This window comes from Corythoichthys intestinalis, chromosome 16 (assembly GCF_030265065.1).
Source record: "Corythoichthys intestinalis isolate RoL2023-P3 chromosome 16, ASM3026506v1, whole genome shotgun sequence".
Lineage (NCBI taxonomy): Eukaryota > Metazoa > Chordata > Actinopteri > Syngnathiformes > Syngnathidae > Corythoichthys > Corythoichthys intestinalis.
The window spans coordinates 23,230,691-23,254,897 of NC_080410.1; the positions used below are offsets into that span (position 1 = coordinate 23,230,691).

The 24,207-nt window shown below is 40.5% G+C and overlaps 2 protein-coding genes across 2 annotated transcripts in view; one reads left to right on the plus strand and one right to left on the minus strand.

Annotated features, from left to right (window-relative positions):
• Positions 1-9,275: 9,275 nt before the first annotated feature.
• On the minus strand, positions 9,276-15,505 carry si:ch211-214j24.15 (GTPase IMAP family member 8). Its single transcript, XM_057860674.1, has 6 exons — positions 15,487-15,505; positions 13,671-14,351; positions 12,771-13,303; positions 12,414-12,591; positions 11,563-12,186; positions 9,276-9,850 (listed from the first exon to the last, which is right to left on the minus strand). The coding sequence occupies exons 1-6, from the start codon at positions 15,503-15,505 to the stop codon at positions 9,276-9,278; spliced, it is 2,610 nt and encodes an 869-aa protein (XP_057716657.1).
• Positions 15,506-19,345: 3,840 nt separating this feature from the next.
• Positions 19,346-24,207, plus strand: part of LOC130904327 (migration and invasion enhancer 1-like) — a 7,513-nt gene continuing 2,651 nt past the window's right edge. Inside the window, exons 1-3 of the mRNA XM_057817027.1 lie at positions 19,346-19,514; positions 19,636-19,733; positions 19,804-19,880. Coding sequence (XP_057673010.1) covers positions 19,483-19,514; positions 19,636-19,733; positions 19,804-19,880 — 207 coding nt within the window. The 5' untranslated portion in view covers positions 19,346-19,482. The remainder of the gene's footprint in view (positions 19,515-19,635; positions 19,734-19,803; positions 19,881-24,207) is intronic.

The following is a 24,207-nucleotide window of genomic DNA, read 5'->3' on the forward strand; positions in this document are numbered from 1 at the left end:
CACCGCTAGACACACTAAACAGGCTGGAGTTAGCTCTCGTAGTAGCCGGTGGGAAAACTTCATGACAGTGTTTACTAACCTTTAATTTTGAATAAATGCGAAATCCTATTGGAGGTATTGCCTCCTCAGCAGCCACCCTCTGCAAACATGTTTTACATGTCAGTTGACCCTTTTCCTCTTGGCCGCGACCGTCTGTAACTTTACTGTAGGCAAAGTACTGCTATACCTGCGATTTCGTTTTCTTCGATGGGGGAAAAAGTTCAGGAGTTTTACCTCCTCCAGCCATGGTGTAGCACACCTGACTCACTGACACTGAGCAACAACCGGTGGGGGAGGGTTGAGCCTTATATCTGCAAGCGAGGGATTTCTCCATGCATTTTTGGGACATAAAAAATAGCTAATACCTTAGACGGTATGAGAGAAAATTTTTGCAGTTTGAAACCTTGACGTTTTCATACCACGGAATACCTTGAAACGTAATCGGCACGTCTAATGTCTTGTCGAGACAAAGATAGAAGCACTGTTTTTTTATTTCTATTTTTTTCCTCTTAGTGATATAAAGTTTCTGGTAACACTTTACAATAAGGGTCCCTTATTTAACATTAGTTCATGCATTTTTTGACAATAACTACTGTTTAACTAACATTACAATAATTAATATTATTGCTTATCTAACATTTATTAATATATTAATTAACATGAGTCAATGCATTAGCTAATACATTAGCTAATGCATTAGTTAATGCATTAGTTAATGCATTTAATGCATAAACAGACAGTAACTAATGGTTTGGTAAAATTAAAAAATATATAGGCCTATATGGGGTTAGGTTTGGGGTTTATGGTTAGGGTTTGTTAATTATTAATGGGGGGCGGGGGCTTAGGATAGGTTAGCAGCACCCAAGGACTCACAGAGCAAAGTTTCTCATTTTAAAATAACAGTCACTTACTCGTACCATTATACATTAATAACTATTTTTTAATGCACTAATGTATACGTGAATTAATGTTAAGTAATGTATAATATACATTATATATTATAACCTAACCTTAAGTATGGTATTATTTCACGTGAACGTACCTCATAAGTATTACTTAACCTTAATTAACCATTACTGAATGTTTTTGGATGCTAATTGTAAAGTGTAGCACACGTATCCCTTAACTATGAAATCTTAAATGCTTAAGTTCCCCCCTTTTAACCTTTATTAACCATTACTGAATGCTTTTTGGACCCTTATTGTAAAGTGTAGCACATGTGTCCCTTAACTAAGAAATTATAAATGCTTAAGTTAACAAACTCTAACCCTAAACCCTAACCCTATATAGAAAAAAAAATGGTAAAATGGACAGTACTTATGTATATAGTGCATTTATCTGCATGGTTACCATGCCCAAAGCACTTTACATTAGCACACATTTACCCGTTCACGCACACATTCACACACACTAATGGGGCTGCTGCCATGCAAGGCGCTGTCAACCTATTGGAGGCAAATCAGGGTTCAGTGCCTTGCCCAAGGGCACTTCGACAGTGGGCAGTCGTAGCCGGGACTCAAACCACTGACCCTTCTGTCCAAGGACAACTCCAGCTACCAACTGCGCCACGGCCGCCCCACTTGGCCTAGGCATAGGCCTATATATATTTTTAATTTGACCAAACTACTAGTTACTGTCTGGTTATGCATTAACAAATGCATTAACTAATGCATTAACTCGTGTTAATTAATATATTAAAACATGTTAGATAAGCAATTATGTTAATTATTGTAATGTTACTTAAACATTAGTTATTGTCAGGGGTGCACATAAGTGGTCCGCATGCGCGCATGCGTACTGTACGTCAGGGGCGGACTGGGACTAAAAAGCAGCCCTGGACTTTGACTCAGCCCAGCCCACAAGAATCACTATACGAAGGGAAACACAGACCCCCTAGGGGGGTCCGGGGGCATGCCCCCCAACCCCAAGGGGCGATTAAAAAAAATTTTTTTTTAAACATTTTATTGTAAAATGCATCAATTTCGTGCACTTTGAGAGAAAATGAAGAAAATGTGTCTAGCCTGTGACTCTCTGACTTGGGGCACTTAAAGTACTGCAAGGCTGAACTGGAGTTGGGTTAATTTTCTGGTCTAGCTCTATGGTCAACCTGAATAAACAAATGAAATAATTTATTTCTTATAATTTAAGTTTTATGTATCCAATGGATTATAATATATCTCTATATATCTCTGTCTATAAAATGATTTCATTGTTTATGCCATAATTCAGTGGTCTCCAAACTATTCCACATAGGGCCGCAGCGCGCGCAGGATTTAATTCCTACATAACAAGACAACACCTATGCACCAATCTGGTGTCTTAAAAGTGTAATCAGTTGATTGCAGTCAGGTGCTGCTTGTTTTAGCAGAAACTTCATTGGTTAAACTGTTGGTACTCGATGGTTGAAACAAAAACCAGGGCCACAGCGGCCCTTGAGGACCGGTTTGGAGACCCCTGCTATAATTAATCTTGCCATATAAATAATAAATTTCAATGAAAATACAATAAACATTTCAAGACAAATCCTGTATACATAACCTTTATTGGAAAGTATTAACCAGAAAACAAAACGATATATAAATGATTAAAAATATATATCATATCAATTTAACTACCTAAACTTTAAAGTGAAACCATTCATTTTATTAATATTTTGTTATATTTCTTCTGAATTAATATTGCTGCTGCGTGTGCATACGTTGTTTTACATCTAAAATATTTTTTCTGAGGAGAATGATAGTAGGACTAGCTAACTTGACACGATTGCAAACGGGTACATGGACTCACTGGCACTAACCCTTTAATTGTCATTTATTTCATTTAAAATGTAGCTACCTGGTGGATAACAATTGCCAGTACACCGAGCAAGTGACCCTCTTCATCCCTTTTTACTTGCCCTGCGCTTGTCTGAGGAACTTCCACCAGCTTGTCATTGCCCCCTTCCTCTTCTTTTCTCTCTCCCTGTACCGGTTGCACGTCACAGAGCGGCTCCCGCTCCCCCTCTCACCATCGCCGGGGACTGGGCTGCTTTTACCCGACCTGGCCGTTGCAGCCAGACTGCTGCTTGCGAAAATATTTGTCAACTTATGACATTTTAATGCTTCGCTCTCCAGTTTCTTTAATTTTTTTTCTCCCTAAACTTCTCCGCGCCACCCTTCTCTTTTTCTTTTTTGCCACCACCATCCATATTGTGCATTAACGCTCGTCGCTATTTTGCTTGCAGAAGGAACCAATGAAGGCTACTCAGTGCTTCCTTCGTTCTTCTAACAGCCAGGCGCATTGCTGCCACCTGTCGGATTGGATGCGAACTGTAGATAATCAGAGGCTAGGGGGGATAAAAACAGTGATGAATAATGAATGGCGGCCGCCGGCCGTCCAGTGCACCGGCCGTTCTGTGATCCTCCAGAACCCACAGATTACCAGTCCGCCCCTGCTGTACGTAGACAAACGCGCTGGCCCTCAACGGCTTCCATACGCTTTTGCGTACCGATGGCTAACCACTGTATTTGCGGCAGACATGAGAAAATCACTTCTCAAAATGTCAAAGAGGCAGGCCCCACTGAGTAATTATTTCCATGTTCCCCAGGCCCCGTCAAAAGACAGACAGACGACGGAGACGTCACCAGAGCTACCGGAAAAAAGGACTTTTGCTGAAAAGTGGCTGCAGGATGTACCATGGCTAGAAGCAAATGATGCTCGCACGGAAATGTGGTGCAACATTTCCCGTGAGAATCCCAATGTCGTTAATAAGAGCAGCGCATTTTATGTAGGATCAAAGAATTTTAGCCATCCAAACTTTGAAAAGCATGAAAAAAACAGAGCATGTGGCAATTAAGCAAACTATCGATGTCAGACAGGACCCCACTCGCCCTATGGACAAGTGGCGGAAAAAAGTTATTGAAGAACAGCGCCATGCACTGACAAACGTGTTTTTGCTCGCTTTTCACAAAGCTAAACATGCACGTTCAATGAGCTCTTATGACGAGGACATCCTACTTTTACAAAGGCTTTGAGTTAATGTGTGAGCCGCATATGAATGCCCTTTATTTTGAATTTGTGCTTTTATGTTTATTTTAGGGCTGTCAAAATTATCGCGTTAACGCGCGGTAATTAATTTTTTTAATTAATCACGTTAAAATATTTGACGCAATTAACGCACATGTCCCGCTCAGACAATATTCTGCCTTTTGGTAAGTTTTACAGCAAGGCTTTTTGTGCTGTCTAACAGCGAACTCTTGTGGTCGCTTTGCGACATGGTTTATTGTTTTCTTGCCAGTTCAATATGGCTGCACGACGTCTCGGGCTGACGCCTACGTTGTAATGTTGTGCTTATATGATCCTTGGACAAGATTTGACCGTAAGTATGGTTGTTGTAAAGAATGTACACATTATGTTAGTAAGCGAAATGTTATATTTTTTGTATGAGACGCTTTTTTTTTTTTTATGTTTAGTGAACCTGTATAGCGTGCTAAGCTAACGTTGTTGCTAATGCAATGCTTGTGTTTTTTTTTTTTTGTAGTTTTACGACGGTCTAAAGAGGACAATGGTTTGAGGCCATTTTATTTATAAATCAGAAGAAAAAGGAAGAAGTCTGATTATTAAGGCGTCGTTCACTAGCTGTCTAGCTTTGGAAAAAGTAGACGCTTCGGAGTGAGGACAGCATAGACAGATTTAAATGACAGTAGAGTGAAATGCCCACTACAGTCCTTATGTACCGTATTTTGAATGTATATATCCATCTTGTGTCTTATCTTTCCATTCCAACAATTTATTTTACAGAATATATATATATTTTATAGAAAAATATGACATATTTTATAGATGGTTTGAATTGCGATTAATTGCGATTAATTACGATTAATTAATTTTTAAGATTTAATTAACTCGATTAAAAATTTTAATCGTTTGACAGCCCTAGTTTATTTCTTTACATTTCACTTCAAAGTAATGGCAATTTTGTTGTGCCAGTTGATGTTAATCAAACGTTAATTGTGTACATAACTAATTAAAGGTAATCTGTAAGTAAAGCTTGTCATAATTTTATCGCATCAGGCGGGTCGGCTCTCATGCTCAATGAGGACCAAGTCACATCTCCAGGTCCTCCTCTGAGAACCTGGGCAAAAAAAATATGTGCACCCCTGGTTATTGTCTTAAAATGCATTAACTAATGTTAATTAAGGGACCCTTATTGTAAAGTGTTATCAAGTTTCTTGAGTCAGTTAGACATGTTGAATGTCACATCATCGTCTTGTATAATCCTTGTAGGGAATTTAAAAAGTCTGGCAAAGAAGCCACGTTTCAATTACACATTTACACATACAGCCAGCAAGCTACGTTCTAGAACTATTGGATATGAAATCACTGATGTGTTTGTGGCAGTATTGTGTGTCTGGGTAAGTGTGTGCTTATGTTGACAAACGCGATAGATATTGGGTGAATAATGTCAGCGTGTATGCATGGGTGTGTTTTTCAAACTCCATTTGTATTCATTTGTCACCCCTTCTTTCTCCCATTATCTCATTTTCCAGACGCTGCACATTGCTCTTAGCACACCTTGTGCATGTCAATAAAGATTTTGTATGTATTTCACTCAACCATACACGTCCTGACTTTCAAGCAGAATGACAGCCACTGTATTATCATACAGAGGTGGCTGATGAGGCCAACAATAGCATCTAATACTGGAGTTTTCGTGTCTTGGCTCCCACCACCCTGATAGAGTTTCCTTCCTTTTGGTTTAAGTTCCTGGCCGCACTCAAACAATCTGACCAATTTGATAAACAGAAGTAAGAAATGTTTAACTTAAAAACATTGTTTATAATAATTATTTTGTCGGTTACCAGTGCCACACTTCTGCAAAGATTTGCATGTCTCGTATAATCAAAACATTGTAATGTTTTTAATTGACCTTGATGACAAATGATAACATGTAGGAAACTTTTTTAAATTGTATAACATTAAAATAAGAAGAAATTTAAAAGAAAAAAAATCTGTATCCGTACTGTTTGGCCACCAATGTACTTTTTAGCCAAGGACTGCCTTTTTTGCATTGTACAGGGTGACCCAGAAAAAAGTTTACACTGCCATAATACAATTTAAATGCCATGTTTATTCAGCTTAGAATTAGAATTGAATCACAAATTATACATTATTGTAAAGAACGTGTACAGTACACTCTATTTTTCAATGTGTCCTCCCTTAAGTGTCACAACAGCCTCCAGGCGCCTGCGGAACGCTTGACAGGTCTTCTTTATGTAGGATGCTGTCATCTTTTCCCAAGATCTAACAATGGACCTCTCCAAGGCTGCCACAGAAGTTTGTGGCTTCTTACAGGCACTGTCCTCCACAGTTGCCCATATGCTATAATCCAGGGGATTGAGATCTGGACTCTGGGGTGGCCACATATCACCTTGTCAATCAACTTTTTGGTCCGCACAGATCGTCAATTCCAGACCCAGGTTTTCGTGAGGCTGTTCCAGTATCTTTCAGCTTCTTTTTAACTTTGTATACTGCACATCTGGATATTCTCAGATTTGCTGCAATCTCAGTAGGTGTCAGACCGGCACGCAGCAATTCAGGTACAGCTAAAGTTTTCTTCATTTTCAGCAGAAGCACAGGAATTGTAGAGACGAGAGATTACCAGCTGCATTGAGTGACCTTAATGTATCACTTAACCATGACAACCTATTTAGATATGTTTCAATGGCTTTTAAACAAGCAGTCAACTGAGTGTAAACTTTTTTTTGGGTCACCCTGTACATGCATGTGCAATATAAAATGAAATATTTTCTGTGTATTTACATTGCTCTTTCATGTGGTCAAATATATTCTATTGTATGTATTAATGAATTTAGGTCTGTTTTAATGTATAAAAGTGTTTAGAGTATGAGGTACGGGTAAAACCTTTGCTAAAATTGAAATAGGGCCTCCCTATTGCATATTTTCACCTGTTTCAAATGGGGTTGCAGATTTGGAAAAAGATTGAACTAAACTATATTTCATGATCTACATTACTACAACTTGAGGTGGTACAAGTTTAAATTTTTAGAAATGACCTTCACCGAGGACGTTGTATTGCATTATTAGTGACATGGAAATGGTAAATTGCTATGTCAGCATTCAAAGGCTTCCTTCCGCCTGTCAATGTAATGACTTAGTGACGTTCACGCTGTTTGCTCGGTGGCAGGGCGCTTATTTCACTTAATTGTTTCCTGAACTTTGCCCTTGAGTCTTTTTCCCTCTCATGGATTGATGGTGAGCACTCCCTAGCAAACACAGGTTCGGAAAGAGTGGATGGGGGGTTTATACGTGGGTGTTGGCCAGGTGGTGAAAACAAATGTATCTAATTTTCTTGTGACACCACCATCAAGTCTGTGTGTGACGCTCGGAATTAAAACCGTTGCACGAGCATTCCAGAGAAATTGTTCCCACTGCTGAGACTGCCAGACATTCCCAAATTAGCATTCCCACTCGGGTCTGTTGTGGTTGAGTTTACTTGCACTACTACCTTCATTGACTCCCCCGCCTCTCTTTTCCAAGACAATTTAGGCTATAATGAGTGAAGAACATGCCTTTGCACACCCTTTTTCACAGTGAATCCTCGAAATAATCATTGATGCTGTATACTTTCCCACGTGCGTAGATGCATTGGTAACCACCATCTGGGGCTCTACTCATTTACTTGGGGCTCATTTGAGCAAATTGTATGGGCCCTGGAATTTACCACTCACGGTTTTACTGAATTCTTTTCCAGTTTCAGGCATGGGTTTGGAAGACTTTTTTGCATTCTGTTATAACGCACATATCCACTCAATTTTCTGTTGATCTGTCAAAACGGTGTTAAAGGCAAAAAAAATTATTATTTAGGGGACTAATTGAGGGCAGATTCAAGCCTCCTAAACTTGCCCTGGCCCGTGGGACCAACCTAACAAGGGAAGGGGTAGTACAAGGAGCAGGTGGGCACTGTGATGTGATTTAAGGGGAATTAATATACCTCCAAGGACAATGGAATACAGCGAGATGGGAAAAAGACAAGCTGCTTGAGTGATGTGGAATGACACTATGGTGACAATATGTGTGTGCGCGTGTGTGGGTTGCATCTCTACTTTGCCATTATAATACAGTCCATTCATCCTGGTGGTGTGTCACCCATATTGCTTTTCGTTGCGCTGAGTTTAGCAATCGTAACGTCATCCTGCCACTGACGGAGATGGACGTCCAAATCCATTTTAACAAGGAGGTCTAGCAGTAATCAATCACTGGCAATGACAGCCAATGAGTTAGACTCAAACATGTCAAACTCACTAGGAAGTACTGTATATAATGTATTTGTTCATGCTGTAATTTATAAAAGTATAATTATTTGATACAATAAATTCATTACTTCCGCTGCGAGTTCAAAAATACTGTACAACCCCATACTAGGGCTTCTGAAAGATCTGAAAGAAAATATTTCTTTAAGGTGAGAAATGAAATTGAGGCAGATTAATGGAAGGCTTGATTCACTCGAGAGATTCTTTCATTAAACTGAACATTTTTAAAAGGCTCACTTACAAGCCCTTTTTACAGTACATTAGTCTGGCAACAATGCATTTTTGAAGTGTAGCATGTCCTTTTAGGAAAACCACGCACTAATGTATGCATCTTTTTTTTAAATAATTCACTTTGTGTGGGCAAAAATGCATATCCTCTCAAGCCCAAATGAAAGCTGTAATAATTGCTAATGGATCCCAGCTGTCTTTGTTATAATATTGTCATATTTGATCATGTTAAAGCGTGTTCCACTGGACCACATCAGCAAAAGCTAGTTGCCCGGACTACTGATACAACAGCAACCCCCAGTGGACATATTTATAGTTGGTTAAAGTTCTTCAAAATCCGAACAAAAAATGACGATATTGTCAAATGTTTATTATGGTGTTTGAATAAAATGGCACTTGTAGGCTACTACTAGTTCTAGGCTTGAAACTGGACGTACTTGAAAAGCCTAACCTTTGTTTTGCTTGTTAATTTCAACTTTATTTAAAATCCTAAACCCAGGTTTGAAACACTACTTTGAAACCCTCACTGTTGATGAAGCCTAATTTTGAAACGCTAACTATGACTTGAAACAATTGTTTGAAACTTTAACCCTTATTTCATGCCTTACACAAGCTTGAGGCTGTAATTTGAAAGCCTTACCCAGCAAGGTTGCGATCTAATTAATTATTTTTCTGCTAAATGTCATTTACTTTAGTTTACTTTTTGCTTCTGAGCTCCTGTATGAGCGTCCAGCTGCGCTCCAGGCTTCTTCTCACTTCTGCCAAATCCTCCCGAATCTCCTCCAGCAGGTCCAGCTTAGAGAGTTTCCTCTCAATGGATGAAAGCAGGAGATCCCCCGACCGCGGGGCCGCAGTGGCACCTTCGTGCCGGGGCGGTGGTGGAGGCGAAATCAAGGCTTTCCACTCCAACAAGGTGTCGAAATATGAGTCAATGAAGGCCTCCAAGTCCTCCAAGCTGCTCCAGTCTTCACTCTGGCTGCAGAGGGCGAGTTCTGGTTGGGCATGTATCTCGGGAAGTAGCCCCAGGCGAAACTGAGGCAGCACCAGGAGCATAGTGGGAAGTCTGGGTTGGTCAGCGTGAAGCCACGGTGGTGCGTTGACTCTTATTGATTGGAGCCTATGCTGAAGAATGGCCAGCAAACAGGAAGTGTCATTCCCTCTGTTCCACATGGCTGACCGATGCACAACCTGCTTGCCAGCTTTTGAAGACTCACTCAAGTCAACTGAAGAACATTCACTGAGAGACTCAGTGGAAGATTCACCGCACTTCACTGCAATGCAAACAAGTTCGATGTTAAGTGTTTGTGACTAACAAACATCGCTCATTGCCCAATTTGTACAGTGGGGCAAATAAGTATTTAGTCAACCACTAATTGTGTAAGTTCTCTATCTTGAAAATATTAGAGAGACCTGTAATTGTCAACATGGGGAAACCTCAACCATGAGACAGAGAATGTGGGGGGAAAAACAGAAAATCACATTGTTTGATTTTTAAAGAATTTATTTGCAAATCATGGTGGAAAATAAGTATTTGGTCAATACCAAAAGTTCATCTCAATACTTTGTTATGTACCCATTGTTGGCAATAACGGAGGCCAAACGTTTTCTGTAACTCTTCACAAGCTTTTCACACACTGTTGCTGGTATTTTGGCCCATTCCTCCATGCAGATCTCCTCTAGAGCAGTGATGGTTTGGGGCTGTCGTTGGGCAACATGGACTTTCAACTCCCTCCACAGATTTTCTATAGGGTAAAGATCTGGAGACTGGCTAGGCCACTCCAGGACCTTGAAATGCTTCTTACGAAGCCACTCCTTTGTTGCCCTGGCTGTGTGTTTGGGATCATTGTCATGCTGAAAGACCCAGCCACGTCTCATCTTCAATGCCCTTGCTAATGGAAGGAGATTTTCACTCAGAATCTCTTGATACATGGCCCCATTCATTTTTTCCTTTACACAGATCAGTCGTCCTGGTCCCTTTGCAGAAAAATAGCCCCAAAGCATGATGTTTCCACCCCCATGCTTTGCAGTGGATATGGTGTTCTTCGGATGCAATTCAGTATTCTTTCTCCTCCAAACACAAGAACCTGTGTTTCTATCAAAAAGTTCTATTTTTGTTTCATCTGACCATAACACATTCTCCCAGTCCTCCTCTGGATCATCCAAATGCTCTCTAGCGAACCGCAGACGGGCCTGGACGTTTACTGGCTTCAGCAGGGGGACACGTCTGGCAGTGCAGGATTTGAGTCCCTGGCGGCGCATTGTGTTACTGATAGTAGCCTTTGTTACTGTGGTCCCAGGTCTCTGTAGGTCATTCACTAGGTCCCCCCGTGTGGTTCTGGGATTTTTGCTCACTGTTCTTGTCACACGCCACAGCGTGAGATCTTGCATGGAGCCCCAGATCGAAGGAGATTATCAGTGGTCTTGTATGTCTTCCATTTTCTAATAATTGCTCCCACAGTTGATTTCTTTACACCAAGCGTTTTAGCTATTGTAGATTCAGTCTTCCCAGCCTGGTGCAGGTCTATAATTTTGTCTCTGGTTTCCTTCGACAGCTCTTTGGTCTTGGCCATAGTGGAGTTTGGAGTGTGACTGACTAAGATTGTGGACAGGTGTCTTTTATACCGATAATGAGTTAAAACAGGTGCCATTAATACAGGTAACGAGTGGAGCCTCGTTAGACCTCGTTAGAAGAAGTTAGACCTCTTTGACAGCCAGAAATCTTGCTTGTTTGTAGGTGACTAAATACTTATTTTCCACTCTAATTTGGAAATAAATTGTTTAAAAATCAAACAATGTGATTTTCTGTTTTTTTTCCCACATTCTGTCTCTCATGGTTGAGGTTTACCCATGTTGACAATTATAGGCCTCTCTAATATTTTCAAGTGGGAGAACTTGCACAATTAGTGGTTGACTAAATACTTATTTGCCCCACTGTAACTCTAACCTAAGATTGTGTCTTGCAACATTAGTTCAAATGACTCACAGCAATTGGAAAGCTGATCTCCATCACTCGGCATCAAACTTGGATAATTGTGCAGTGGTGCATTAGTATTGCATGGCGGCGCCACTAACGCAATGGGTGCATGATTCTCTTCCACCAGCATGCGCTCCACGTGTGCAATGAGTTCCAGCACCTGTGAGCCGTCTCCTCGTCGCTTGTTGTCCAACACATGGTATCTATTCCCGCACTTGTCCACCAGCCCCCTCAACATTGGACCTTCGCTCTCCAGCCGTTGTTCGATTCCTGTGTCCCCTAGCCAGTCTCCATGGCTGAACACCACCATGGCCCTGCCCCAGGCACCTGCTAGCTGGGCATCCAAGGCTTCTCCATGGCCATCAGTGAAGGCAGCACTTGGGTTGACCACCACCAGTAAGGCGTATGATGCCACACCCCTCAGGAAGGCGGCACTAATAAGGAAGCAGCTGGGCGTGTCCATCACAGTCACTGTTCGGTCGCCCACGCGAGCCCGCCCGAAATTGCAGGATGTTGTCGTGCCATCAGTGTCGAAGCATTCGCGGCCCAGCAGCGTGTTTCCGCACGAGCTCTTGCCAGTTTTGCTGCCACCCACCAATATAAGCGTCACTTCAGTGAGGGGACGGCATACGTCTAAAACATCAATAAATTGTGGTGGGTCCAATCATTCACTCACAGAGCATTGACTTTTAAGAAATGTGCTGTCAATCTGATTATTTCTTGTTTTGAATTGCCAACAAACACCTGAGTGGTGAATGCTGGTACAGTAGTTTACTTCATATCAATTGTTGATTATCTGGCTAACTTAAAAAAATGCATTCTTAAAAAGAGGTACCACTGCACTGTTATTGTTGTCTCACCAATTTGAGGCGTGGCCTCCTTCTTCTGCCGCTCTGCTTTCATTTTCCTTTTGGCGGCTCTCGTCTCCTCCTCCCTCATCGTTCTCACCAGTCGCTCCTCTTCTTCTCTCACCGCTTTCCAATGTCCCCCGCCGCACCCCGCCACCATCTCCTCAATTTTCCCCAGCAGCTCCCTAACCTGGAAACCCCATTTCACAATCAAATCCTTGACATGATACTCTTACCCAGGTTTATATTTGAAACCCTAATCCTAATGAGAAAAATAACTGTGAATTCTAGCTTTTATCTTAAATTTTTTTTATGATATCCCAAACCAAACTTGATGCCCAGATCTTCCAGATCCAGCAGCTCCCTCACCTGGAACCCGTCTCCAAGGGTTTTGTTGTTAAGCACATGGGTTCGATTCCCACAACGCTCGGCCAACCACCACAGCGGCTCGCCTTCGCTCTCTACGTGCTGCTCGGCGGTTGTCTCGCTCAGCCAGTCCCCAAAGCTGAACAGTACAATGACTCTGCTCCAGATGTCCCCACCCAGTAGCTCCAAGTGGTCCCTCACCGCCCGCTGGTAGGTTTCGGAAAAAGTGCGGTCTGGGCGCACCACCAGCAGGAAGGCGTGCGGACCAGGATCACAAAACGATGGGCCGAGTCGGATCTGAGCACGATCAAAAGCGGCACTCTCGTGGCCAAAGAAGTTCATCCACCAGCCTGGCGTGTCCACCACGGTCAACTGCCTCCCGAAGGCCGCGCCCTGTCCCACCTTGCAGCGAGCTGTTCTTCCCGAGGACCGCCAACCCTGACCACGGCCCAGGATGGTGTTTAGAGAAGAAGTCTTTCCGGAACCTTTGGCTCCCATCAGCACAATCCTGATGTCAGGCAGAGGGCGAGCCTGTTCTGAAAATGTTCGATGAAAGACTTGAAAGCCCAATTTTGCAACTTGGTACTATAAATCTGGTTTAAAATCTAAAAAATTTGAAACTGTCAGTTTGAATCCCCAACCTTGCCTTGAAACCTGATTTTTAAGCTCTGAACCTCACTGAAAATCCTACTTTGAAAACCTAATGCTGGCTTGAAACACTAAAACCATAGCCCTAACTATAAACCATTTCTTGAAATGTTAATCCTGACTTGAAACTGAACCAGGTTTGAAGCCCTCAACCTGATTTGAATTACCATTTCTAAATTAAAGCTCCTAAATTGAAATCCCAACTTAATATTGAAACAATTATTTGACCTCCTAACCCTTGTTTAATACCCTTACCTCTCATCAAGGCTCTGTGAGTTTTCATGTTCAAAAACCTGGCATGAGCATCCTCCTCCAATTGTCTCTTTTCCTCCGCTACGGCCCTGCAGATGCTCTCTTCCATCTCAAACACTCTGTATCCATTGGCAGCAACCAAGGCTTGAATGTTCTCCATTAGCTCAAACACTCGACTTCCATCGCTCAAGTCGACCAGGTGACACCTCTGTTCACACTTTTCCTTCAGCCACCTGAGGGCCTCTGACCGTGAGAACTCCTGGTCTCCACGGTGCTCAGGCACGCCTTGTGAGGTGAAGACCACCAGGCAGTAGTGCCACACACTGGGCCCTAGCAGGCCCACATGCTCCTCCAGGGCCCGGCGGCGCCTCTCCGTGAAGGGCGAGCCAGCTTTGACCACCACCAGGAAAACATGGGGTCCTTGGGAGCATAGGGCGACGCTTCCCTGGATCTCCCTGCGCACCATGCGGGCAGTTTCCTCCACGCTGAAGTCGCACCACCAGCCGGGGGTGTCCACCACCGTCAACCAGCACCCGGCCACCTGAGCCAACCGCCTCAAGCATGACGTCCTCTCCTTGGTGGCGAACTCTTCTTTGCCCAGGAGGAGGTTGCCTAAGGAGCTCTTCCCTGAGTTTCTGCCTCCAAGAAGGATCAACTGCAACTGCGAGATACACCTGCTGTCCACTAAAAACACACAAAAACAGATAAGGAAACACTTATGGTCCTATTTTTACTAACTGGGAGTTAAATTTAACAGTAGAACCGTTGCTTTTATTAACGTAAAAATAGGCATGTAATTAGCATTATTGGGAAAGAACCAATTTCCTCTTTTAGTAGCGCTATTTTGTTTTTGATTGTAAAAAAAAAAAAAATAAATACATTTCATCCACTGCTCATTTTAGCAGTTTTGTTTCATTGGACTTTTTGGCCAACCATTATTTGTACCATAAGAATTTTAAGAGCAGTATCAGTTAAAAATAAAATAAAGTATATACTGTACTGTTCGTTTTTGTTCATTTATTCTCAGTTAGATTCACGAAACGGTACCATTTAATTTGTATTGGGAGATAGCTGTCCACGAAACAACACAGCGTTCAAAAAGTCAGTAAGTTAGATTAATAGCGCTATTGTCACAATCTTTAAAGATATTTTTGTGTTTGGTGTTCATATAATGTGAGAATGAATCTTCAGTGTCAAACTTCAGTGTTACATTTCATAGCACTATTTCATTTTTGCAACAAATATGATTGTTTACTGTTCATTTTAGCATTTTAGCTTCATTAGACTTGTTGAAGATACAATTTTGTTGGTGTGAATTCAAATTTAATAGCTCAGCTATACCGTTGTTTGAAAAAAAAAAAAAAAGCAAATTTAGGCGTAATTCAATATACCAGTAACTTATTTTGTGATTGTTGCATTTTTGATTACTTATTTGGCATTACAGGGAGAAAAAAAATTCAGTTGTTGGAATCTAATTGTTTTATCAGAAAGCAAACAGTTTTGTTGACTTTTGTTGGTGTTCCGTTAGACCAGTACGAGAAAGTAGTAATATCAGTAACAGTAGAAAAAAATGTATCAAACATAATACTAATAGATGTGTAAATACCAAAAATAATAGTATTTTATTAAATGTTATGGTTAAGTGGTGAACAAAGACACATACACCTACTCCAACAACCTCTTTGTAGTTAAGCTAGCATATCTTAACATTCCTCAGCCTGTAACTCCTAAGACTTGGATATCAATTGACTTTAAGGTTTGAAGTAAAATAAATAAATAATATATGAACATTGTAACGAAGACCCCGAGTTCGACATACCTGCTGATAGCTCACCCATCTCCATTTTTTTGTGTTATTATCCTCATTCACGAATAACATTTATGTGATGTCTCTTGAAACGTGATCCACGCAGCCAAACCCTCACATTACCATTTTTATGCCTTTATGGAGGTCTGAAGGTCGCCACAGACCACAACACGAAAAAATACACACCTATGAGTAGCATGTTGACAAGCTGCCTTGAACTTGAAATTCCTCACATACGTTCATCTCCACACATTCTATTGTACAAAAAGGGGTTTTGGTTCCAAATTTGACACACACACGCCTGTTTGTAAATGAACATGCTACAAATGCTAACAAAAAATACGGAAAACATGTAGACTTGCAGTATCTGAAAATGTCTTCGAATAATGTCTTAACATTCAAACTGGCTATGCAATCATTTCCAAACTGAGTGTCAAATGTAATAGCTTCATCACTAAGCAGATTCATGGTAACACTTGTAATGGCCTCTCTGTCCAACTAAAATCATGTACCTCATCTTAACCCTAAAATATATTCTTTATTTATTATTATTCATTTCATATTTATTCATTTGTAACCTTTAATATTTGCTTGATACTTCACGTAGCAATGTACAATTGTAGGATCAGAGATTAATTCATTTAGCATATTTATTAAGATTTTTTTATTTTATTTTATTTCAAATTATTATTGTAAATGAAAACCAACAAGCACACACATAAAATGTAACTGGAATTTTGTAGATGAAATTTCAAAACAGTACGAGAATAATGAGGTGTAGATTGTGTCTGATTTGGCTGAGATGAGTGCTGTTTGTTGAACAGTTTAAACAAAACAACAACAAAAAAACAATGCAGACATAATCTTAAATTTGATTTGCTGGTTTTGTTCTCTATAAAAACAATTTAAAAATAGTAATACATAAATAAATGACTGCAGACTTTGATTTGTGCCCTCTCCATTTTTGTGTCAAACTCACATTATCACAAAAAGAACTTAGGTGATGGCCAAATGGGGATACAGTGCTGGTCAAAAATATTGTAAATTAAAAGTAATTCACAGCACCTGTTACTTACCTGTGGCACATAACAGGTGATGGCCATAACTAAATCACACTTGCAGCCAGTTAAAATGGATTAAAGTTGACTCAACCTCTGTCCTGTGCCCTTGTGTGTACCACATTGCGCATGGAGAAAAGAAAGAAAACCAAAGAACTGTTCGAGGACTTGAAAAGCAAAATTGTGAGGAAGCCTGGGCAATGTCAAGGCTACAAGTCCATTTTCAAAGACCTGAATATTCCTGTGTCTACCGTGCACAGTGTCATCAATAAGTGTAAAGCCCATGACACTGTGGCTAACCTCTCTAGATGTGGACGGAAAAGAAAAATTGACGAGATATTTCAACGAAAGACTGTGCGCATGGTGGATGAAAAACCTCGACTAACATCCAAAAAGGTTCAAGCTGTCCTGCAGTCCGAGGGTGCAACAGTGTCAACCCGTACTATCCGTCGGCGTCTGAATGAAAAGGGACTCTCTGGTAGGATACCCAGGAAGACTCCACTTCTGACCCAGAGACATAAAAAAGCCAGGCTGGAGTTTGTCAAAACGTACCTGAGAAAGCCAAAAACGTTTTGGAAGAATGTTCTCTGGTCAGATGAGACACGAGTAGAGCTTTTGGGGAAAAGGCATCAACATACAGTTTACAGGGGAAAAAATGAGGCCTTCAAAGAAAAGAACGCGGTCCCCACAGTCAAACACGGCGGAGGTTCCCTATGTTTTGGGGTCGCTTTGCTACCTCTGGCACTGGACTGCTTGACCGTGTGCATAGCATTATGAAGTCTGAAGACTACCAACAAATTTTGCAGATTTTGAGAAAGCTGGGTCTCCCTCAGAGGTCATAGGTCTTCCAGCAGGACAATCACCCAAAACACACTTCAAAAAGCACTAGAAAATGGTTCGAGAGAAAGCACTAATGACTTCTAAAGTGGCCAGCAATCAGTCCAGACCTGAATCCCATAGAATACCTGTGGAGAGATCTGAAAAAAGCAGTTTGGATAAGGCACCCTTAAAATCTCATAGACCTGGAGCAGTTGGCCAAAGTAGAATGACCTAAAATTCCAGCAAAGCAGTGTAAGAATCTCATTGATGGATACCATAAGAGGTTGTTCGCAGTTATTCTGTCTAAAGGTTGTGCTACCAAGTATCAACTTTAATCCATTTTAACTGGCTTCAAGTGTGATTTAGTTTTTGACACCACTTGTTATGTGCCACAGGTAAGTAACAATTGCTGTTGATAACACAATTAGAGAAGCATCACATGATTTTTCAAAGGGTGCCAATACTTTTGTCCGGCCGATTTTTGAAGTTTTGTGTAAAATGACAATGATTTTGTTTTTTTATTCATTCTTTTTTATGTGTTTTCATTGCAAGCAAAATAAATGAAGATATTACTACCAAAGCATTTGTAATTGCAATCAATTTCTGGGAGAAATTGAGCATTATCTGACAGAATTGCAGGGGTGCCAATACATTTGGCCAGCACTGTATGCCCTGTACAGTTGGTACCAAGGATCCTTTTGAAAACGTGCATGACACTTTAACAAAGATAGACACTTCAAACATTTCAAGTTTATGTTACGGTTAATGTGACTGGAACAGATCATTTCCATTTGTGTCACTTCCAGTGGATGGGTTTGGGTAATTGGCAAGCTCACGTGTAAGACTAATTACTTGAAGGGGAAAGATGAAAAGACATTAATCTAATGTCTCATGAGTGACTGCCTCTGACCCCCACAGAATTACAGCCATGCTCGAGCCCAATGAAAGACTTCATTGACAGTGTCAGCTTTCATTCTTTCCCACTCAATCTTCCCATTTCACGCAAGCCATGTTACACTCTAACTGTGGTGAGAATCGAGACCAGCAAAACCACGAGGATGAGTTGACAAAAAAGTGTATTGTGCATCTGTCTTTGAAATAGATTGGGGTAAAATGCTAGTTTCTATGGTGTTAGGACCTTAAGACTGATCATTTAAATATACATTCTTCATGTATTTTTTTATTTATTAAAGTTTACATGTTGGGCCCCAAAATAACATAATGCAAACTACATTGAAGAAATGTACAATTATTTCTTGACAAATTAAGTGAGTGAAATTTATCTTAAAATTATATACAGATTTGTACCACCCTGAAGCAGTGTCCATTTCAATTCAAGAAAGATATTTGTGTTACTTGTTATTTTGTGAAAGGTCCCCTGTACCAACAGGACACTTATCTGACAGTGTCGACCTACAAATTCTGAAAAGATGTAGAAAGGTGCTCCTGTTTTCTAAACGATAATATTGGCTCTGACTTAACTGCAAACATGTATTGTTTGGTTTCTTTCATACTCAGAGCAACAATTAAAAACAGGTATTTGTTATTAATTTGATCATTTGATGACTACACTTTGACTAAATTTGGAATTCAAATTATTAGTGAATCTATCTCTAATTTTTTAGAAGGAAACATATGAGATAACACATAACAATATGACCCAATACCAGACATTGTGCACAATAGTAAACTCTTAAAATCTTTACTTCGTGCGCTATTTTTTAAACAGTGTGTTAAATGCGTTAGTCTGATGGTGTGGTACGGATGCCCCACTTGAACTCAACATCGTTGCCTTGCTAAATTCCGTGAGGCACAAAGACATTCCGGTTACGCAAGTGTGACGTTTTGGTGGAAAACAAGAAATCAAGCAAGTCTGGAACGGGTGCAGTGTAGGAAAAACTGATTCTCCACTCGTTTTTTAAACGCTGCAAATAAACGAGGAAAAACGTCAGTCCAGCAGAAGCATCCCATCACGTGACCAAAGCATTCACCTTAGCGTCACCATAGCCCCGCCCCTTTGTGGAGACTACTATATAATAAGCTAACGCGCTAATCACGACGTTTGTGCTACGGCTAACTAGGAAACGGAGCTCATTGACTCTCGTCGACAACACCTAGAAACAAACGCAAAATGGGAGTGGTGACAATACGAGTGGAATACTGGTAAGCTTAGAACAATAACACAGTTTGTGCTAATGTTTATGTATGCTATTATTCACCAACACAATGCTGTTGTCGTGTATTGCTAACTGAGGAGCTAAACGGGTTTTTTGCTCCCCTCCAGCGGCAACTGAGGCTACGAACCCCGCTATCATGAGCTCGCCCGAGTCGTAAAGGGCGAGTTTCCTGATGCGGATGTGTCGGGCTTCGTGGGCCGCAGAGGTAAATAATAAATATCCTATGTGCCTTCCGTAAGAAATAAATTAAAAGTGGCATGCTCTTTATTTTGCAGCCAGCTTTGAGATCGAGATCAACGGGCAGCTGGTTTTCTCCAAGCTGGAGCTTGGGGGGTTCCCGTATGAAGATGATGTAAGTAGTTATACGCTGTTATAACACATTATTACAGCGGGACTCCGCCCTACGACTTCGACCTAACAATATTTCTGGATGTCGGAATGCACTGTCGTGTATCAATCGGCACTAAAACGCATTTAAGCCATAAATGCAGTATAATGACCAGAGGTGGGAATCTTGGGGCACCTAACGATTCGATTACAATTCGGGCTCCGATTTGGTTATGAATAAATTATTGAAGCACACCACCTGCCTCCCCTCCCCGCTTTTAATGTTTGTGCATTAGTTCCAAAATTGTTCAAAAATCCTCTCAGGCTAGCCAAGCTAATATTTCGGTATCAAGTTATGAGTTAAAAACGGTAAATAAAATACTCTAGTTCCCATTCTGTATCAGCAGCTTTGAACTACATTCAATTAATTTAATGTTGTGAATCAACCGTTAAAGTTGTTAACATTGTTCCCGTTATTCCATAATTTCCCTCCTGTCTACTTTGGACACGTCAAAGTTACGAAACTGTTCCATCATTTAAAGATGGATTCAAGTCAAGATATTGTCAATTTAAGAGTATTTTGGATAAAAAGTTCATTAGGTTCGCTACAACAGAGCCTTCTAGAGAAGTATACTGCTTTAAGATGGCGGCTGTTTACTAACGCCGGTAATTTCGCATCTAGTTCTTTATACATGTTCTAACACCGCCGCTGTCAGTCATTTCGCATGTAATTCTACACATAAGTGATATGTACTAAGGATGCAACGATACAGTTAAGTCACGGTTCGGTACGATTTTCGATACGAGGGACACAATTTTCGATTCAATACATTTAATGCTCTGAAACAAAAAAAATATATATTTTTTTAATGGTTTTTTTATTTTGTTAATGAGCAAAAATAACAATGCCAGCAGACATCATATAAACATGCATTACAATGCATAATATTTATGTTCTTACTCCTTTCTGATCTGAAGAAATTTTGTATAAAAGTGCGGAGAACAATCTTTACTGTTTGTAAAGTGACGCGGTGCACACTGTTTATTGCTATTACTCTCTTAGCAGGTATGTTTACCACATAAGAAAAACATCCTATTTGTGGTCCTAGTCCATCTGTTACATATTGAATTAACAACATTTGCAGCATTATCTATAGTCACTGATATGGATTGATTTGACCTGCTTAACTTCCATTCAGTCATGGCGGTTTTTAATTCATCGATGTAGTGTATGGACTACGTGTCCCATAATCTCTCTGGGCTCACACAGCCCAGAGGGGTGGGGGGGGGTCTAACGTAGCACATCTGGGTTGCTATTTGAGGATATCTAGTGCGCGAGTGTTGTCGGGCATTAAAAAAATTAACATACGCCACAGAAGTCACGTCTGCTCTTTACTGCACAACACCAGCATTTGACAATCGACTTTCATAAACAGGACGAGTTTGAAGTACAGCGCTCTTAATTTGCCACTTATTGTTCATCATGTAACCGTGAGATAGCTCTCAGTGTCATCCTGGGGTGTCCCAGCTGTCCCAAAAGCAAAGTTGTTCGTAGCAGCCAAGTCGGCAACAATATATTGGCGGACTTTGATGTACGTTTTCGGAAAGACGGTCTTTGTTAAATAGCATATCAGCTCACCCAAAATGCTGCCAAACAACGGATCTGTACGTTATTGAAGCTGGCATCCATAAGTTTCTGTCTTTCCTCACAAGCAATGATCCCCGTGCACCACGGCTCCCACCTTTCATGCAGTTTGGGGGAGGAGTGGAAGAGGGGGGCTGCTAGCGGCAGAGGTTGTGTTTTTTCAAGGCACAGCTGCGCCGGACATTTTAGCAAGAGAGACGACAAAAATATATTCGGAAAATACATTTTGGGAGCTTTTCATCTGGATCGAATGTTTTTGCGTATTGATTTGGAGAGGGCATATCGAAAGGTTCAATATAAAACGGTATTGTTGCATCCTTAAAATCTACCATAGCCGTATGTGGCCATATGTTTGTAGCAACTAGCAACTGGGTGTTGTTTGTAGCAGCTGTCGGCCGCAGTCAGTTATTATTTTTTTTTTTTATCGAGCGGCATGAGTTGAACATGATATTTACTCTCGATCTGTTCCTCATTGCGTCCCGAAGACCGCGCGGACTGTGTTTTAGTTATGCTTTACCTGGTATAATTTAATAATCGGAATTTGGATGTTTGTGAACCGTTCTTGAATCGTTCATGGCCGAATCGCGAATAATCTATGAATCGGAAATTTCGCACGCCTCTAATAATGACAATTCATAAGTTGTGTTGTGGGTCAAGTTGAGGCATAATAAGATTTATATTCACATATATTTTTATCGTACCAGATTCCAGAAAAACAACAACATACAAAAAAAAAACACATACACACACACAAAATGTAACCTGAATGACATTCACAAATTGACATGAAAGCAGCAGTTTGTGCACACGCTCAATGACAGGGAAAACACAAGGGAAAGCAACATGGGCAAACAATACACAGGTACGTAGTCTGGGATACAAAATATGTCTGCTTAGTTTGGCGTTTCCACGTCAGAGTAACAGAGACCCAGGGGGAAACACATTGGCTCTTTTGCAGGGGTGGGAAAACCAATCCTCTGGGCCATTGTGGGTCCTTGTCTTTGTTCCAACTGATCCAGTACAGACAGCTTAACCAATAAGGTTTCTGCTGAAACATGAAGCACCTGACTGTGATCAACTGATTGCGCTTGCAAGACACCAGATTGCTGAAAAGTTTTCCTCTTGATGGGTTGGAATGGAAACCTGCACCCAATGCAGCCCTTTGTGGAATAGGTTGCCCACCCGTGCTCCATAGGAAGTTAAAACTGGATAGCGCTTATAATGTTTTTTTTTTTTTTTAAACAATTTATACTATTTAAAACAGAAATATTTGTTTCATGCATTGACATAATATTGCCTCTTTTATTATGTTATTATTAATATTAAAAAAACAAAGATGTATGTAATTCATTTAGGTAGTATGTAATGATGTGTGAAATTTCAGATTCTTAGATTTTCCGCGATTCGGCCACTGAAGTTTAGAGAACGATTCACAAACATCCATATTCCAATTATTTAAATATGCTAACTAAAGCGGAACTAAAACACAGTCAGCACAATGAGGAATTGACTGAGAGTCAACATCAACTCGTGCCGCTAGATAAAAAACTGCTGAAAACCGCTACAAACAATGCCTAGTTGCTACAAACTTAGCCCACGTTGCTACAAACTACGCCCACATAAAGCTGCGGTAGATTTCACATGTATATAGAACTAGATGTGAAATGACAAACTGGGCGGCGTTAGCAGTAGCACATGTATAGAGAACTAGATGCGAAATGACTGACTCGCCGGCGTTAGTGAACAGCTGCCATCTTAAAGCAGTAGACTTCTCAGGAAGGCTCTGTTGTAGAGAACCTTCCTAAGTTAACGTTTTATCTAAAATACTCCTCAATCGGTTAAATCTTCACTTGAATTTAGCTTTAAATGATGAAACCGTTTTAAAACTTTCACGTCGAAAGTAGACAGATGGGAAATTATGGAATAATGGGAGCAATTTTAATAACTTTAACGGTTGATTCACAACATTAAATTAATTGAATGTACAGTAGTTTAAAGCTGCTGATACAGAATGGGGACTTGAGTATTTTATTTACAGTTTTTAACTGTTAACTTGATACTGAAATAGTTTATTTAAGCCTAAGAAGATTTTTGTACTATTTTTGTAACTAATGTACGAAACATTAAAAGCAGCTAATAACTGGGTGGGGGGTTTGTGCATCAAAAATCGATTTATAATCGAATTGTAGCCTCTGAAATTCCCACCTTTAGTATGGCCTCTATTGTGTATTATTACCTGTGATAAACGAGGTCTCTGTACATAGTTTTGCCTGAAATATACAAGGCAAATAATGATAGATTTACTCCTTTAGTGATGAATTACGTAGTTATAGTGTTGACTTGTGACAATGCATTTGGGAATTAAAAACACCCATTATTTAATAATTTTTCAGCAGCGCATGTTCATTATCGATTAAGGCATAAGATTTTACACTTCAAGTACAATTCTGTACTGTGCAATAGGGCTGGGCGATATGGCCTTAAGCACGTATCACGATAAATTGAGCAGATTTACCTCGATAACGATAAATGACGATAAATTCGTCCAAGCAGACTGTTATACAGGGTGACCCAAAAAGATGCGTACCCATGAAAATTTCAATTGTGACTTTGATTAAAAAGCTATTTATTTCAAATTACAACCACACATTATTCAGTTTATGGAAGACCATTCACCAGAGTTTCAGCTATTTCTGTCAATTTTTAG

What these genes read in the sequence shown, in the direction of transcription:
- si:ch211-214j24.15 (XM_057860674.1), bottom strand. An exon ending in TCACAGAGCCTTGATGAGAG is followed by an intron (nt 13,304 to 13,670) that starts GTAAGGGTATTA and finishes GAACATTTTCAG; the next exon opens with AACAGGCTCGCCCTCTGCCT. An exon ending in AGATCAGCTTTCCAATTGCT is followed by an intron (nt 9,851 to 11,562) that starts GTGAGTCATTTG and finishes TTTGCATTGCAG; the next exon opens with TGAAGTGCGGTGAATCTTCC.